Genomic DNA, 20,116 nt, shown 5'->3' with positions numbered 1-20,116 from the left:
AGACAACCAGACCAATGAACTAATACGTAGAATAGGGTTGACTTCGGCGGCTTATCGAAAGCTTAGAGACGTTTTTAAATTAATTCTTCCCATCTGTCTAAACAGAAAGATCCTTGATCAGTGTGTGCTGCCAGTTCTAACCTAGGTGCGGAAACGCTAACGCTCACTAAGACGTCCGCAAACAAAATTCGAACTACATAGAGGGTAATGGAACGGTCCATGTTGGGATTAATCCTAAGAGACCGCATAACCAACACAGAATTGCACCGTAGATCGGGAGTAACCGACACAATCAAAAGAATATCGACCTTAAAATGAAACTGGGTAGGGCACGTCGCGAGAACGATGGAAGGCAGATGGGCAAAACGTATCCTCGATTAGAGACCCAGACAGGACGCCTTTCGGAGTAGAGGGTGACCACCAACAAGATGGACAGGTAACCTGCTGTGAATTTGCCAAAATTTGATGCAAGCGGCTCAGGAGGGGGATTTGTGGGGTGAACTACGGGAGGCCTACGTCCAGCAGTGGACAAGTATAGGCTGAATGATGATGATGATGATACAGACAGTTTTATTGCCTAGACTACGCACTATTTTCAAATCTCTCCCTATAATTAATAATGTCTGTATGAAATTATGTCGAAGTGCAAGAAATCATTACAGCTGTAATCTTTTTTTTAAGTACTCCTTCAGAATTTTCATATTACTCTTCGAATATTGGTCTGGCTAAAGCTATAAAGAATCAAACACTCCCGATTTGAGTTCATTTCATAGTTTACTATCGTGATGTTTTCTGACGTGAATTTATAGTTGTGATCCATTTAATTAATCAAAAACAATAGAAAAGTATTACATGGCGTATTACAAAAGAACAAATAATGTATCAATATATCTAAAACATTTTCAGCCGCATTCAGGAACTCAAAGCTCCAGGGAACCGCCTTCAGGGGTATTCTTCAACAATGTGACAATAATTTATCATTGCGCACCATAGTCACATTTTTTATGCCCGGTATACACGATAACGATTGATCGTAGCAATGTGATTGCAAGTTCGTTTGTGCAGTTTTATAGATGGTGTGTACAAAAATTGGTGCAGATTTTAGGTTGGTGTAACCGATTGGCAGGCAAGAAACTGACGATCGATGTAAATTTTGTAGACGTATAGACACTCAATGGATGTTCGATACTGTACAAAGTACTCGCAGTCATATCGCTACGATAAATCGTTGTGGTGTATACCGGGCATTACTAGTGAGGGCTGTTGCCCATGATTACCCATTGATGTATTCTGTTAGCACAACTACCGCTGCTTGTTCTTATTTTCTTCAGTGTTGTCCATGTAACGTGGAGCAGTTCAAAGCCTGGTGGTTTCTGATCAATATAGGCCATTTGGTGTACTTCCTGTAGTGAATCGCTCTCCTATAGTCTTCTCCAGGCATTGGCAAGCCTGAAATGTTCCTGAAGAAGGTGGCCTTTAAAAATGGAGGATATCTGGAGAGTAGTCTATACATTTCGATACCAAGCTTGTCTTGGTAGTTGGGAAGTCGATGGTTAGCCTGCATTTTTCTATATTCTCTGAGAAAATAATGACTTCTTCGTAGTTTCATCGATGAGATATGACTCAGAATGAGAAGCTATGAGTTCGGTTTTGGGCTAATTGTCAATTCACATTGTCTGGTTTAATTGGGTATCAACAATCTATGTGTGTTTACTATTGAGCCATACCGGGAAACATGCTCAGCGGTCAGCTGCCGAGTATGTTTATCCGGAAGCGGATGACCTGAGTAAGGAGGTTGAGGAAACTTATGTGGTACCACATAGCTTTTGGATTGTGTTATTTCGCATTTATAGTTTAGCTGCTGATTTTTGTAGGGTTCTTTAAACCACAGAGTTATGTCAAGAGTTACTCCAAGATATTTTGGTGTTGAGTGATGAGTGAGTAGTCTATTTGTATGCGACGTTGTCGATGCCTAAGCGCCAGTTCACTCAATTGTTCCAGTCCTCATCGGATAATCCTCTTTCACTCATAGATCTCCTTATACCACCAATCCAAATTTTTTTCAGTCTTCCTCTTTTTCTTTTTTCTCTTGGTATCTATCTCATTGTCTTTTTAGGGAGTCTTTCCTCGCTCATCCTTTGAACGTGTCCGTACCAGATTAATTGTTTCTCCTCTATGTAGTCAGTAATTGTTTTTGTTACACCCATTCTCTCTCTTATTATTTCATTTCGAATCCTCTCCAAGTTTGATGTCCTGTTTGATCGTCTTAGTGCGTCCATCTCCGTAGCCTCTAGTTTTAGCTTCTTTAAATTCTCATATTCTCCGGTAAAGCTTTTTTTATTTTGTCTTTCCATATTTTCCGTGTTTCGATAGACAGTTTTTGTATCTTTTTTTATTTATAAGTGATTTTTTAAACCTACCTAAAAGTAATTTGAACAAGACTTTGCATTTTTAGAAAACTAAACCTCCCAGTTATGTTTATCTACTGGTTTCCGTGTTTATATCAACACCACAAGCGATATACCACGTGTTAAATGAAATGAAGTGTGAAAAACTACTATTTTTTACGAATTAATTGCATTACACAACCTTAGATTGGAAGTCACAAATTCCATTACCTTTAAAATGCAGCATCCATGCCAAGTTATATTTATATTCACGGTCAAAGAGCAAACAATCATTTTCTAATCGGCTCTAGAGCTGGTACATATTCACAAGGAAAAAAGTTTTTCCTGTAGCTGGCTATATACCATATATCAGGAAAAATTAATTAAAATCCTTTATAAAAGGATTTTAATTGATTAAAATTCCCTTAAAGGGCTACATAAAAAATGCACAACGTTTTCGATCTGAATACAGATCATCATCAGTGCTGAACAGGTTGTTCACATACAAAACCTCCAAAAGCGGCTAAAGGGCTATGAGTAAAGACTCTTTAAAATGCTACAGTCGTGGATACATTGACAAAAATTGTTTTAAATAAAATGGATGTTATAAATAATACATGATTAAGCACCGGGCACCATTTGACCCTCACATGAGTTGGGACACGTCCTCGAGGTTCAGCTACCTCATATCTTGAGCGGTCGATGGCAACTGATGGTACCTAAGGGAAACTCCTGAACGATGTCAGAACTAAACTGTCAATGCAACCGGAAGTAACAATTTGTACCTTTTATTTCTATAGCCAACAATATAAAACCTGATGAAGTTAAAACAACAGTGATAAACACAATGAACTGTCAATACTGATGGAATGGGCATGAAGCGAATTTAATGCGGCCAGGATGAGATAGCGTGGTCAGGGAAGGATGGAAGATAATCGCCATCTTTCGTAAACAAAAAAATTGATAGTGGTAGTCAGGCTTGCCAGATTGGGGTATTTTCCCACAATTTTGGAGTAACTTGAAAGCGTCGAGGGGAGCAGCTTTTCTAAGCAGAAATGGTTGGGGGATTTTTTGCGGCGACAATTATGGACGATTTTAAGAAGTCATAGTAAATTCAATTTGCGAATATACATAGAACTGTATATTATACTCTCATATTTTTCAGTTTCTAAGTGGGGGATTTATAAAATCACATCTGGCAAATTTTCCCTGGCATTCTCTGTCTCTCTCTAGGACCTCTCTCTTGTATGTTGGCCGCAATCTCGCTTCACTGTTTGAATGGGACGGGGCCATTCCATCAGTATTGACAGTTCGTTGAATAAACATCCCTATGTTTTGGTTAAAGTTTCACTTTAATTTTTTAAGTTTGGCAACATTACAAATACCAAATTTCAAATCTTCATTTTGCAAGATTTTTGGTCCACTATATTAAAGGAAATGGTGTAAAGATATAAATACTTTTTTGTCGTCAGCTCCATCATCAGAATACAGGTTTTCTTATATAATAAAACTTTTTTCTCTGTGAATCCACTCAATTTTTATTCTAGCCCGATTTTCAAAGTCAAGGGTAGTAAGGACTGCCAAAACTGATCGATCAGTCAAGTTCAGTGATGTGACATTTTAGCAGGTAATTAAAATGAAGGTGTATTTTTAAAGTAGTGTTTATTTTGTTCTTAATGAGAATCCGGGAAGCGACTAACGTTGACTAAAACAATGTTACATTAGTTGTTTGTCTTTATATAATCTGTTACACCGCACCGGTAGATTTTTCAAGTTGTACTAAACTTTACAAAAATAAATTAAAAACTATAATGATTGTTTGCTATTTGAACCGTTTTATCTACATTAAATTAATTACAATCGTACTGGGTGTAACTTTACTTACTTCATGTCTTTGATGAGGAGTTTTCTTATAAAGTCTTTTGCGTTTTCCGATATTTCATCAAATGCCTCATCCTCGAAGTCATATTTGGCTATGGTGACGTTCGCCATGGTTTCCACGTCTGTGTGACCCATAAATGGAGAGAGACCAGATAACCTGTAATACATTAATAAAAATATAATAATTAAATTACTAGAAATTAGCTAAAACTTAAATTGTAAATAAACTCCTGGCAAAATTAATGCACCACGTTTAATTTTTAAACGCTTGTTTTTTAGTTCAATCGTTTGGGTCAAATATTTAGATGTTAATTTGACTGCCTTTTCTTCAATGCAAATGAATGAAAATTTGCAGACATATGCATTCGCGGGAACAAGACACGAATAGCCAATAACAATTTTTTAATGTTTATTAATTGTTTAAATACAAAAAAAAAACGATTTTAATCGAAAATGCTTAAATTTTCTTGTTTTTTACAATGTAGAAACATAAAACTTTTAGAGATTGTAGCTAATTATATGAACTATACATAATTTCACTTTTTATGTTAATTTTTTAAGCCCGACACAATTAACTTGGACCCGAAAGTGTTTGCAAAAGGACAGGCTTACGTTGCATTGAGCCGAGTACAATCATTAGACGGCTTGCGCATCGAAGAGACCGTGGGTCTACACCGTGCAATAGTAAAGCATTACAAGAGATGTAAAGACTGCGAAAACTGTACGTAGTAGGTGTAAATAATGATCTTCATTTAAGAAATGTATGAAGAAATTACGGATAGTTCCAAATAAAAAACGTGGGAGAACCAGTCCGGAACAACATTCCAAACTTAAACAAACCAAAATAGATAACTACTGGCTCAACACACCAACAGCAAATAAATTTAATGTATTAATTAATGAAGAGACACAAGAAGCAGATACTGAAGAGGAAAAAAAACAGGAAGAGAAGCCCCCACCAATATTTATTGCCGGTGTTAAAAACATCCAACCATTAAACGAACTACTAAACACTATAGCCAAAGATAAACATTTAATCAGAGTGTTGAATGAAGAACAAGTCAAGGTACAGGCCCAAACAATTGAAATATACGACAGTATAATAAAAGCACTTGATGAGAAAAAAACCGAATATCATACATATCGTAAGAAGCAAGATAAACCCTTTAGAGTAGTGATTCGCCATCTTCATCCTACAGTGAATATACAAGAAATCAAAAAAGAAATAGAGAGCCAAGGACATATAGTTCTACAAATAACGAATATACTACAAAGAATTACAAAAAAACCCCTACCACTATTTTTTGTGGACTTAAAAATGCAAGATAATAATAAAGAAATTTATAAGATGGAATATTTACTCAACGGAAAAATTGATGTCGAAGCCCCAAGGCTAAAAAGAGAATTAGTACAATGTACCAGATGTCAAAGATATGGTCACACAAAAAATTTCTGCTATCATCAATACAGGTGTGTAAAATGTGCTCTAAATCACAAAACAGCTGATTGCCCTAACAAAATTAGATCTGATCTAGTAAAGTGTGTACTTTGCGGTAATAACCACCCAGCGAATTACAGAGGATGCAGTGTACATAAACAACTGCAAGAAGCAAGATTTCCAACCTTAAGAAAGAAAGAGTCACCGAATCAACTACAAAACCAACAGCTACCAGTGGCTACAACAAATATAAGTACAACACAAAGACCTACATATGCTCAAATGGTAAATACCAACCAACAAGATATTACAATGGTCACTCAGGCAAATGACATGCAGGAGTTAAAGAATATGATGAAAGGGCTTATGGAACAAATGAGCACCATGCTAAACTTATTAACAACACTTGTCTCAAAAATGAACTAATGGCTAATACACTAAAATTTGCCATATGGAATGCTAATGGCTTGACACAACACAAACATGAGTTGTATGCATTTATAGCTAATCACCAATTAGACATAATACTGATTTCAGAAACACACTTCACGAAAAAAAGTTTCATAAAATTTCACAACTATAAAATATATCACACAACACATCCAGATGGAACTGCACATGGTGGGACAGCAATCATTATAAGAAACAACATCAAACATTACCAGACAACTCACTATCAAAAAGCACATATTCAGGCCACAAATGTAGTTGTAGAAGACTGGACAGGACCTATAACTTTTTCAGCTATATATTGTCCACCAAAACATTCAATTAAACAACCAGAATTTAAAACCTTTTTTGATACACTTGGACTTAGGTTTATTTGTGGCGGAGACTACAATTCAAAACATCTAATGTGGGGATCTAGACTTATTAATACCAAAGGCCGTGAACTACAAAAAGAAATACTAATAGATAATCTGAACATAGTAACCACAAGGGGGCCAACATACTGGCCTACAGACCCTGCGAAAATTCCAGATCTCCTCGATTTTGTTATAGTGAGAGGAATAAATGAAAAATACTTTAAACCAAAGTCTTGTTACGATTTATCCTCTGACCATTCACCTGTTATCATAACTGTAAGCAAAAACATAACAAAAATAGAAAGGAGCTGTATATTACACAACAACAAAACAAATTGGAGTTATTTTAGATATCAAGTAAATAATCAAATCAATTTAGACATCCCACTAAAGACCGATAAACAAATCGAACAAGCAGTAGAACATTTTAACACAGTTTTACAGGAAGCAGCATGGAACTCAACACCATTACCTACAAATCGACATATGAACAAACACTGTTCCAATACAATACATGAAAAAATAATTGAGAAAAGAAGACTCAGAAAACAATGGCAATTATCAAGATCACCTCAAAGTAAAACAAACCTCAATAAAGCACAAAAAGACCTAAAAAAATTGATAATAGCAGAAAAAAATGCAAGCTTTCAGGAATACCTACAAAAACTAGATGCAACTCAAGCTACTGACTACTCGTTATGGAAGGCTACAAGGACTCTACGAAGGCAGAACTATACAGTCCCACCACTAAGAACACAAACAGGACAATGGGCGAGAAGTCCTCTAGAAAAGGCCGAAACATTTGCGACACACCTTAAAAAAGTCTTTACATCAAATGAGGGAAGTTACTCACTACAAACTGAAGAAGAAATTATTTCGATACTCACAAAACCTTATCAACTAGAACTTCCTGAAAAAAGATTCACAAAAAATGAGGTAAAAAATATTATACAACACAACATCGATCCAAAAAAGGCTCCAGGATACGACCTGATTACAGGAAAAACTCTTCAGCAACTCCCAGAGAAAGGCTTCCAATTTCTGACACAGTTATTTAACTCTATAATGAGACTAGGTCATTTCCCATCACAGTGGAAACTAGCACAAATAACAATGATACCAAAGCCAGGAAAAGAACCAGAAAATGTACAGTCCTACCGTCCTATTAGTCTTCTTCCCGTGGTATCCAAAGTTTTTGAAAAGCTGACACTTACTAAGCTAATGCCTATACTAGAAAACAAAAAACTAATACCACCACACCAATTTGGGTTTATAAAACAACATTCAACAATACAACAGGTACATAGAATTGTAGAGAGAATCAACGAGGACTTTGAAAATAATAGGTACTGCTCGGCGGTATTTCTGGACGTAAGTCAGGCATTTGATAAAGTCTGGCATAAAGGCCTATTATGTAAACTAAAACAGAATTTACCTACAAATTACTATATACTCTTAAAGTCATATATCACCAACAGAAACTTCCAGGTAAAGTATGAGAATGAATACACAAACATACAACAAATTCTCGCTGGGGTGCCCCAAGGAAGTGTACTAGGACCTATATTATACCTTATATTCACTGCTGACTTACCGACAGATACACATATCACTACAGCCACATTTGCGGATGATACGGCAATACTATCATCGAACAAAAATCCCAAAATAGCCTCAGAAATCTTACAAAATAATCTAAATAAAATTCAACAATGGATGACAAAATGGAGAGTCAAAATTAATGAAAACAAATCGCTACACCTAACATCTACCACGCGTAGGGAAACATGTCCGGCTGTATACTTAAACGATAAAGGAATCCCACAAGAAGGACAGAAGATTAAACTGGAGGAAGCATATATTTACTAAGCGAAAACAACTGGGTCATAAGTTAAGAACCATATATTGGCTGTTGGGCAAAAAATCAAAACTATCAACTGAAAATAAAATATTAATCTACAAATCCATCCTAAAACCAGTGTGGACTTATGGGATAGAATTATGGGGAACCGCCGCACATTCCAACATTGAAATCATACAAAGATTTCAGTCCAAAATATTGAGATCAATACTAGGAGTTCCATGGTTCATAACCAATGAAGCCATCCATCGGGACGCCGGACTACCATACGTCAAAGATGACATAAAAGAGTGCGCGAAAAAACATACAGAAAAACTTAAAGTGCATCCAAACGTGTTAGCAAAAAATTTAGTGAATAAACCGCGTACTGTTCGTAGGTTAAAACGAAAAGTTCCGTTAGAGTTAAGTGAACAATAGGTACTAAATTAATGTGTATAAGTTTATGTCAGAAATAGTCAGTGTTGTAGGCTAAGTTTTAAAAAAGGGGTGCATCACTGGATGCCTCCCTACATGTCATTCCTAATTATTGTCAGTCCTATTACTTATTGTCTGTTATCTACCTAAACATTTAGGTTTAGATTGTATAGATAGATTGTAATAAATGTGGGGTTAAAATAAAAAAAAAAAAAAAATTAAGAAATGTATGAAGAAATTACGGAAATTGTACAATGTATGTATCAAATGTTAAATGTGTCTATCATATACATCCTTTTTTTTAAACACAACGATATATTATATTTTCATGCTTGAAAAGTCTAAGACTAAAAATTAAAAAATATGAAAACAAATTTTTTATGAAACGCTTTTATTTAGTTACGAGTGACTCCAATTAAAAATATTAAAAAAAATCAACCAAAAAGCAAAAAATAAAAAAATTCAAACTCAAAGGTTGATGGTTTTATATTTTAAACTTTACTTCTCTATGTATGTCTTTGGATCCAAACACCTGCGACAGAGAGAAGTATGCTTTGTTAGCAAGCATTATTTGTTTCCGTATTTCTAATAAAATAATTTCTTTCACGTAAGGGCTTTTCAGTAGATGAAAAATAAAAGACAAAAAATATACATGGTGGTCCATTTGAAAGAAGAAAGTTCATTAGATTTTCTGAAAACTGAAGATTTGAAAAATAAATCTATAAACATAGTGCAAGCCGATTCCGAGATACTTAATTGAGGCGCTCCATACTTAAAACTCACTTTGTATATGAAACTGAAAAAATTATAAGAAAAAACACCTGATATATTTCGTCAGTGGGTGTCACCACAATGACAATGACGTCGCATGCCTTTAAATATATTTTCATCTGTTTTAAAAATGCTCAACGCCAAGCCGAAGATGTGTTTATTTTTTTACGGAATGTTTTTGTTTGACTGGCCAAAATATTCAATTGAGAAAAAATATTAGTCGAGTTATTATTGGAAAAGTATAACAATTCCACGAAATACGAAGCTGTTGTTAGTTCAGCTAAAATTCAGCCAGTAGATCAGAATAATAATAATATGTAGGTACAGTGACAGTTTCCTCTAGCTAGTCTTAAATAAACTATTGGGCAAAAATCAAAGCATCATTTACAGTGTCTTTGTACCGGGTGTCCCAATAAGAATGGCTCTCGGCCATATCTCAGGAACCGTTTAGAGTAGAGTTTTGAAATAAAAAATTTTATAACAAAAGTTGCCTCAGGAAAAGCCTGGAAATTATTTTCATAATTGTGGGTCCACCGCTAGAGGGCGTAATTGAATATCAAAAATAAAAAAATCTAAATTTTACAAAATTTTCCTAATGAAGGGGCACTGGAAATCCGATTATTGTATTCTTCATCAAATTCTGCGCATATTTGATTTAACAAGTTTAACTCTACCTTTGCAAATAAGAGGTGGGGGTGAGTGGGAACCTTGTTATGAAAAAATGGCTGTAAGTCCGGTTCTGCTAAATCAAATTTTGAAAACTGGGTCTTGTTGAAGACAGATCTTTTTCTTCAATGTAAGCGTGATAATTTTGAACCATCCTAATAAGTAATAAGCCATCTGGGAGGCGTTATTTAATTTTTTTCAGAAATCTAGTTTTCTTTGGAAAATATTAAATACAAACATGCATTTTTAATACCATATTACAAAATTTGACAAAATTAGCAACCGAATAGCGAAAACCTCATGTTAATACCTTTTTTCTATCTCGAGATATCTTACAAAACGTGTAAATTTAAAAACATAACTGTTACTGTCACCGGTAAACGAAATTCATTAAAAGTAGTGTGCTATGGAAACGACAAAGAAACATTTTCCAGCTGTCAACGTATATTAGGTCTTTTCAACGCTTCTCATTTGTTTCGAGCCTCGTTCATATCTCGTATATTAATATTATACACGGATTATACGGCATATGACAGAGGCTCGAAACAAATGAGAAGCGTTGAAAAGCCCTATTACAAAGAAATAAAAACAACTATTTAGTGATGACATAAACGTTCAAATTTTTGCCCATCATTTTCGTTGTAAACATTTACTCTTTCAAGAGTAGATTGAACAGCAGTCTCAATTTCTGCTCTCGATATGCTTTGAATGGCGTTTAGTATTCTCTGGATAATGTATTCTAGAGTAGTGTATGATGGGCAACAATTTGAATATTTAGGTCGTCACTAAGTAGTTCTTTTTGTTCTGTGTTATATTTAATTTTAATAGTATTGTTTCTCTTTATATTGTTGTTTTAATTAATTATATTTTTATACGTTGATATCCGGAAAATGTTATTTTGTTTTTTTCCACAGCACACTACTTTTCATTAACTTAGTTTACCGGTGATAGTAACAGTTGTGTATAAAATTTACACGTTTCTCGAGATATCTTGAGATAGAAAAAAGATAGGTATCGACATGCGGTTTTCGCTATTCTATTGCTAATTTAATCTAATTTTATAAAGTATGATTAAAAATGCATACTTGTATTTAATATTTTCCAAAGAAAACTAGATTTCTGAAAAAAATTAAATAACGCCTCCCAGCTGGCTTATTACTTATTAGGATGGTTCAAAATTATCACGCTTACATTGAAGAAAAAGATCTGTCTTCAACAAGACCCAGTTTTCAAAATTTGATTTAGCAGAACCGGACTTACAGCCATTTTTTCATAACAAGGTTCCCACTCACCCCCACCTCTTATTTGTAAAGGTAGAGTTAAACCTGTTAAATCAAATATGCGCAGAATTTGATGAAGAATACAATAATCGGATTTCCAGTGCCCCTTCATTAGGAAAATTTTGTAAAATTTAGATTTTTTTATTTTTGATATTCAATTACGCCCTCTAGCGGTGGACCCACAATTATGAAAATAATTTCCAGGCTTTTCCTGAGGCAACTTTTGTTATAAAATTTTTTATTTCAAAGCTCTACTATAAACGGTTCCTGAGATATAGCCGAGAGCAATTCTTATTGGGACACCCGGTACATTGATAATATACAGGGTGTCCAGAAACTCTACCGACAAACGAAGACAGGAGATTCCTCAGATAATTTTAAGACATTTTAACCCAATTCATCTAGTCCGAAAGTGCTTCCTAAGGGAGCTAGAGCTCTCTGAAGATGGCGTCTTGTAATTAGTTTTTCTTAAATACCTCATCCAGAACGCTTCCATTTAGAAAAACGAAAATTGGTACACATATTTATCTTCCAGAGATAAATCGATTCCATTTATTGCGAATTTCTAATACAGGTCATAGGCGTCCGTTTTGGGTAGGGCAACGGTTATTTTATCGCATAACTTTTTTGTCTTTAACTTTTAAGCACTTTTGATACTGGATTATGAAATTGTGATTTATTCTAGTATTAATAGGTACTCCTGATTTAGGTCGGTAAGACACACCGTTTTCTAGAAAAATTAATTTGAAAATTTTTCGATTTTTGAATTTGAAAAATAATTGAAACAATTACAAAAAACGGTGTATTTTACCAACTTAAAACAATAGTAACTTTTACTACTAGAATACCTCATAATGTAATAATCAGAGTCAAAAATGCTTAAAAATTAAAGACAAAAAGTTATGCGATAAAATAACCGTTGACCTACCCAAAACGGACGAATATGACCGGTACTATAAAATCACAATTAATGAAATCGATTCATCTCTGGAATATAAATAAACGTACCAGTTTTCGTTTTTCTAAATGTTTTTTTAAATATTTTTTTTTGGAAATTCAAAAAACGAAAACTTTTCAAGTCGATTTTTTCTAGAAAACGGTGTGTGCTACCGACTTAAACCAAGAGTACCTTTTAGTACTAGAATATCTCACAATTTAATAATCCAGTGTCAAAAATGCTTAAAAGTTAAAGACATAAAAGTTATGCAATAAAATAACCGTTGCCCTACCCAAAACGGACGCCTATGACCGGTACTAGAAATTCGCAATAGATGGAATCGATTTATCTCTGGAAGATAAATATGTGTACCAATTTTCATTTTTCTAAATAGAAGCGTTCTGGAGATATTTAAGAAAAACTAATTACAAGACGCCATCTTAAAAGAGCTCTAGCTCCACGAGCGACAAGTTTACGCCAGTAGTAGCCGTAAAACGAACTTAAGGTTCTGCGGAACGGAATAGGAATAGCCGAACTGAACCGACTACAGGACTTGTGCGTAGTCGGTTCAGTTCGGCTATTCCTATTCTGTTTCGCGGAACCTTAAGTTGGTTTTACGGCTACTGCTGGCGTAAACTTGTCGCTCGTGGAGCCGTTCGCTTAGGAAGCATTTTCGGACTAGATGAATTAAGTTAAAATGTCTTAAAATTACCTGAGCAGTCTCCTGTTTTCGTTTGTCGGTTGAGTTTCTGGACACCCTGTATACAATTCACTAATTTTTTTTCTGTTACGTTTATAATAAAAAATAAAGGACAAAAATCAATTTTATAAATAAAATTGGTTTTTTAAGGGGTCTCAAAATATAGTACATATCAAGAATATGTACACCCAAAATCCAGTGATTCATATCTACAACTCCATCGCATAGATATTACAGGAAAAAATGCAGATTAAGCGGTTAAAGAGACATTTAGTTCTGATATTCCAATAGAAAGTATTCAACTTGGGGCAGATTTACCTCAAGAGAACAAGCTCAAAACTTCATGATATTCAATCCCGAATTCCTACCTTAAAAATAACAGAACTTTGTAGAAGGGACAAAGTTGTCATAAGAAGACTAAGAATTGGATACTGGCGTCTTACGCATGGTTAAATAGTAAAGCATTAAAAGTTAAAGCATTGCATTAAGATGCCACAAGAAAATAGCTTCAGAACAATATTAAGAATAATTGAAAAAAATATGAGGAGAACACACGGCTCAGTAAAGACAGAACAAGGAAAATATAGAAGACTGTTTAACCATGAAATAATAAACATAACCGAAGGGGAAGGTGTAGTAAATTTTATTAAAATACAAAAACTGAGATGTTTGGACACATACAAATAAGAGGAGAAGACGCACTAATAATCCAAGTAATGAAGCTTAAAATAGGACAAAACCTCGCAACTTTTACAGAATGGATCGATTTGCTTGAAAATTTGAGAATAAGTAGTGGATAGTCCAAGGATCAAAATCTATATGATACCGAAAGGCGCTTTTACCTAGGGGGTGGTTGCAAAACATTCATTCTAAGCAAAAAATGTTCTATACATTTTTTTGATAAAATGAATAGTTTTCGATTTATTCGCTATCGAAAGTGTTAGTTTTATATCGAAAAAATCAATGTTTTTAATAAGTTTTCTGCTAATAACTCCAAAAGTTTTCGTTTTATCAAAACAACTTTAATTAGCAAAAATGTAATTTTCTTTAAGACCAATAGTAATCCAGCTATACTTTATTATATGTTAGCTATTCTTCGTCAAATGCTAAATATTGTAGTGGGAAAACTATGCATTTTTCGAGGATCACTTGTTTAAACTAATTTAAAGTATTTAAAAATATCTATTTCCAGAAATAAAAAAAGTCTCTACTAAAAAATTAAGTGACTTATAATGAAAAGAATGTCAGTCCCTATTTTTTTTTCAGCGAAAAAGTGATCGGAAGCAATCTCCTAATCACCACCCTAATTAAAATTAGTCAGTGACCTTATTTGGTCTTCTTTACTTATGTATTATTAATAGGTTCTAGAATTCGACCGGTTTAGAATGATTAGTTTTTTTTTAAAAAATGGAGTCAAAAGCGAATAACGAATTTTTGTAGTTTGGAAAAAAATGGCTTTTTCTTCAGAATAGAAAGATTAGCATCATAGATACGAAAAAATGTTTAAATATAAAATTGTAGCCTATTTAATTCCCAAGAACCCGGTTTGCAAAGATTTTTTCTAGGGTAAAAATTGAGTAAGCTATTAACAATTAAAACTTGTAATAGCATGCAAGAACTACCTTTACCAACACTTTCAAAGTAACCTCTTTTTGCGACTGAGGACTTTAAAAAGATTTAATATTAACAGGCTTATAGATCTTATAAAAATCTACAAAATTATTTTTTAACAAGCTTTCTAAGATAAAAATAAAAAAGTTACTGTTAAAAAATCAATACTTATTTTTTTTAAAGGGAAATCGAATTGGAAGCATAACAATGAAAGTTAGCGGTGCTTTTAGTTATTGGCCTTATTCATTTTTCTTTATTTATGTATTATTAATAGATTCTAAAAGTTTAACTGGCTTAGAATGATTAGTTTTTAAAAAAACTGGAGTTAGAAGCGAATAACGAATTTTTGTAGTTTGGTAAAAAATGCCACTTTCTTCAGAATAGAAAGATTAGCATTAGAGATACGAAAAAATGTTTCAATATGAAATTGTAGGTTATTTAATTCTCAAGAAGTTGGTTTGAAAAATTTTTTTCTACCGCAAAAATTGAGGGAGTCGTAAATTAGTGTTATCGAAAAACATTGATTTTTTCGATATAAAACTAACATTTACGATAGCGAATAAATCGAAAACTATTAATTTTATCAAAAAAATGTATAGAACATTTTTTGCTTAGAATAAACGTTTTTATTAACTTTTGTGGTCAAAATATAATAAAAAATTTCCACCCCCGAAATGGGGTGGCAACCACCCCCATGGTAAAAGCGCCTTTTGGCATGATATATATTTTGATCCTTGGACTATCCTCTACTTATTCTCAAATTTTCAATCAAATCGATCCATTCTGTAAAAATTGCGAGGTGAAAAGCTTCGGTTCCTGGACTATAACTAGGAAAATATCAAACTGAAAACCAGTAATAAATATATCAGACGAAGACCAAAAATAAGAGGGAGAGACCAACTACTAGTGACTATATCGAAGAGGGAAATTGTAAACTGGAGAGAAAATATTCAGGACCGGAGCGAGTGGAAAAAGAGAGTAGACCAAGCAAAAAAACATAATAATCGTTGAGAAATAGTCTAACTAAAGAATATATGTTGACTAATCAACCGCGTTAACTGGATTAAAAGAGCTTCCGGAGTATTGAACGACCTATGTATGTATATACTACCTAGAGTCATCGGTCTATATAGACTTCTGGTCAAAATCGTTTATTTAAAACACCAAAAGTAACGCAAGAAAAAAATTAAGCAAAGGAAAAAATGAATTTTTAATTGAGTTTTTTGATAAAGCATTAAATTCTGGACTCCCGGGCACCATTGTAATGTATAAAGCCAGTATCGGAAATATCTAAGATGTTCTTAACTTAACACAAAAACAAAACTTTATAACTTATTTAATATAAAATCGTACTTACAGCACATAGCAGATAACTCCCACCGACCACATGTCCGTTCCGTATCCGATTTCGTCGAAGTTGACGACTTCGGGAGCTACGAACTCTGGAGTGCCGAATAAAACTTGGAGTTTCTTGTTGGGGTCGAACTTCCTGGCTAACCCAAAGTCGATTATCTTAATCCTGTTTCCGGTTTTCGTCAGACAAAGTATGTTTTCCGGCTGAAACAGATTAAATGAGTGGTTGAGTGGCGATTAAAAGATTAAAGACGATGTGTAGTAGCAAGTGTTGCAGATTTTATAAAGTGCTAAGGATAAACCATGAAAATTTTTAATGTATACAAAGACTATATTAAAGTTTTCGACATCTACTTAGACTACCAAAGAGAACGCAAGTTTTTTTCGTCAAAACACAATGTTATTTTTCAGTAGACTCTTCGGTTCGCTTAAAACATACATATCTCTCTCTTTCTCTCTCTCTCAATGAAAGAGAGAGAGAGAGAATTGAGTGCTCTTGAATTTCTTAGCCAAAAGTGAAAGCTGGCTGATTGGCTGGATCAGCGCATCCTCTTCTGTTTTATTCCTTCGAAAATTTTTCTGTCTTTCCATTTCTCTATATTTCTCACTCTCTATTTGACTTCTCTCTACATCAGGCCAATTTTTCGATATCTCCACCTATTATCCGGTCTCTCCCTTCTTCTTTTTTCCATCTAGTATGTATTCGAGTGCCTGTCTTGTTATATTATTTTGGGTTTTCCTTAGCGTGTGTCCGATCTATTTCCATTTTCTTCTTTTAATGTTAACAATACGTTATGATGAGGAATGCTGCCGAGGAAGTACGAATACTTGTTTAATTCAGCTTTTTCAGAATATTCCACATTTGCTCTCTGTTTATACTCTCTATTCAATACGATCTTGGACATTATTTTGAATGTGGCACTAGGCAGTTTTATTGCTCGCCAATTATTTCATCTCCTTAGATAGATCGTCCTTTTTGGTATTTTAATGATTACACCCTCTTTCCATTCCTTTGGTAGCTCCTTGTCGGCCCATATCTTGTTAAAAAGTTTGTGTAACATTTCTACTGATTAACTTGCTCGGCCTTTACTCTAAATCTATCGGTAGGTTGTCATTTTCAGCAGCTTTGGCGTTTTATACTTGTTTCAGTTTGTTTTGTATTCCTTCTGTCGTAATTTCATATGTGTTAACTTTATCTACTGTATTTTATTTTTTTCATTTATATTATCTTTGATTTGGGTACTACTTTTTCGTTTAACACATATATTCCAAAAGATAGCTATTACAAATTAGCAATTGGTTCTTTGTATTTAAGTTCACGAGACCAAGTACTTGAAATAGCTATATTTGCAATAGTGATAATCTCGAAATTAGAGAAAAATCTATTACCTAAGATGCAGATTTTTTAGGTTTGGTAAAGACCATTAACATTAGTAAAAACTCAAAAACAACAATACAAGAGAAGCATATATGTAAGTACAGAAGAAATAAACACTTTTTTCTCTGATATGGCAACTGTGGATGATGTTGGAACAACAAGTCTTGGAAAACCAGAAAAGAATATTTTGATGACATGAACTACACTTTTCTTCTTCAAAATGAAACAACTCCCAAGAATAAGTGGATGACAGAAGAAATATTAGAGATGAAAGAACAACTTGGTTTGAGTTTTAAAACTCCACGTAAATGTATAACCATTATAAATCGACTATACGCTTTGGACATGCGTATCCAAATCATTTATTTAAAATAAATGTGATTGAAGACGATAATAATTGCAAGAATTTCGGAAAACTGGGAAATCTAAATTCACTCTACAAAAATTTAGTCAAATTTAATATGTACGCACCATTCAATATCCAGTCTCTGCTGGCTACAGGCTCATAGCAAATATTCAATATCATTACCTATAGGTTTCTTGTCAGACACATGCACGATTCTTAGGCCAGGGTAATAAGACAAAAATATACCCTGTTCGTGACACTTCAGCAGCCAGGGTACTGAAGCGTTTTTTCGACAGGTATTACCTATAGGAACAAATTATAACTATTTCCTGCGTAGGATCTGGCGGCCATTTTTATTTATAAACAATTAACTGCCAAAAAATGGTATTTTCTCCTTTTTTTCAAATTAACGGAAAACAGTGAAACTTATGATTTTTTTAGTACAAATATCTTCGAGATTGTGGAAAAAGCTTAAAAATGACGTATTACAAAGTTTGATATTCTCATTTGTTGTTAATATAATTGCGAAAAACAGGTCAGAACTGCAAAAAAAAAATATTTTCTCAATAACTGTTGTAAAAATTAGTGTACAGCTTTGAAATTTTTGTCAAATGAGGGATCTTTGGTGCTTAATATGTGATAAAAATTTCAAAGCGATTCATTCAATTGTTTAAATTTTATACAAATTGTTTATCCCAGAGAGCATTTTTTTTGCAATAACATAAGTCAGAAAAAATGACCTTAGAACCATTCCACAGGTGTCAAATGAAAGAGCACGAGTTATATTTTCAACATGGTTTAAAAAAGTGAATAAAAAATGCATTTTTACAATAATAAAATAAAAAGTTTATAAGGAAAGATTTACGATACTTTTGCATAATTATTTCTTACTAATACATGCATTTTTTATTCACTTTTTTTAAACCAAGTTGAAAATATAGCTCATGCTCTTTCATTTGACACCTGTGGAATGGTTCTAAGGTCATTTTTTTCTGACTTATGTTATTGCAAAAAAAAATGCTCACTGTGATAAACAATTTGAATAAAATTTAAACAATTAAATGAATCGCTTTGAAATTTTTATCACATATTAAGCACCAAAGAACCCTCATTTGACAAAAATTTCAAAGCTGTACACTAATGTTTACAACAGTTATTGAGAAAATATTTTTTTTTGCAAATCCGACCTTTTTTCGCAATTATATTAACAACAAATGATTATATCAAACTTTGTAATAAGTCATTTTAAAGCTTTTTTCATAATCTCGAAGATATTTGTACTAAAAAAAATCATAAGTTTCACTGTTTTCCGTTGATTTGAAAAAAAAAGGGGAAAATGCTATTTTTTGACACTTAATTGTTTATAAATAAAAATGGCCGCCTGATCCTACGCAAGAAATAGTTACAATTTGCTCTTATAGGTATTACCTGTCGAAAAAACGCTTCAGTTCCCTGGCTGTTCAAGTGTCATGGAAAAAACCTTATTACCCTGGACTATCTATACGATTTGTACAAATTGATTTTGAACGTATGAAATTTTATATTTGCATTCTTCGTTTATCCTAAATGTTATAATACCTTATCTGTGGTCCAGAATTATTTCATTGTTTGTCTACTAAAAATGTCTTGATGGACCCCTAGACGAGAAGCAAATGACCTCGTATGTTTCTTATAGTAGGTATGCTCTTCTATTAATTATCCGTTAATTTTGTATTGGTTATACACTGATCCAGATATTGTGAAATTCGTTAAAGTGCAGAGATTTAGATAAGCTGGACACATTGCTAGGATTTTAGACTACGAATATACTAAGAGTTTAACATTTTCAAAACCAGAGGGTACAAGAAGTAGAGGACGACCACGAAGAAGATGGATTGATGATGTGGAAGAAGACCTAAAGATTCTAGGGGTCAGAAGATGGAGGGAAGTTGCCAGGAAGCGACAGGAGTGGCGATTTCTTTGCGAACAGGCCAAGATCGACAATGGATTGTCAAATCACTGCTGACGATGATGATAATTTTGTATTAGGGATAGGATTGTGCATGTATCTGATTGGAGAATCTATTTCAACTGGCCGACTGAATAATGTCTATGGCAGTCGAACCCGCTTATTGGAATAGCCTTCCTGCCAAACAAAAGGAAGTATTCCTAAAACCGGGATATTCTCATAACCGATCATTGGTGGCTAGTAGAAACGTTTCGGGACCTCAAATTTTTATTCCTTAAACCGAGATGTTCCTATAACCGGTATTGTAATAAGCGGGTTCGACTGTATATATTCTTCTTT

At 33.7% G+C, this 20,116-nt stretch overlaps 1 protein-coding gene across 3 annotated transcripts in view; it reads right to left on the bottom strand.

Moving 5' to 3' along the window:
- Window positions 1-20,116, bottom strand: part of LOC114335253 (myosin light chain kinase, smooth muscle) — a 123,826-nt gene that overhangs the window by 4,926 nt on the left and 98,784 nt on the right. For all 3 annotated transcript variants that reach the window (XM_028285472.2, XM_050654332.1, XM_028285464.2), the window contains 2 exons: window positions 16,110-16,309; window positions 4,273-4,425 (listed from right to left, as the gene is read on the bottom strand). In XM_028285472.2, the coding sequence (XP_028141273.1) occupies window positions 4,273-4,425; window positions 16,110-16,309 (353 nt within the window). The remainder of the gene's footprint in view (window positions 1-4,272; window positions 4,426-16,109; window positions 16,310-20,116) is intronic.

Source organism: Diabrotica virgifera, chromosome 1 (assembly GCF_917563875.1).
Source record: "Diabrotica virgifera virgifera chromosome 1, PGI_DIABVI_V3a".
NCBI lineage: Eukaryota > Metazoa > Arthropoda > Insecta > Coleoptera > Chrysomelidae > Diabrotica > Diabrotica virgifera.
This window is presented reverse-complemented; position numbering and strand designations above follow the sequence as displayed.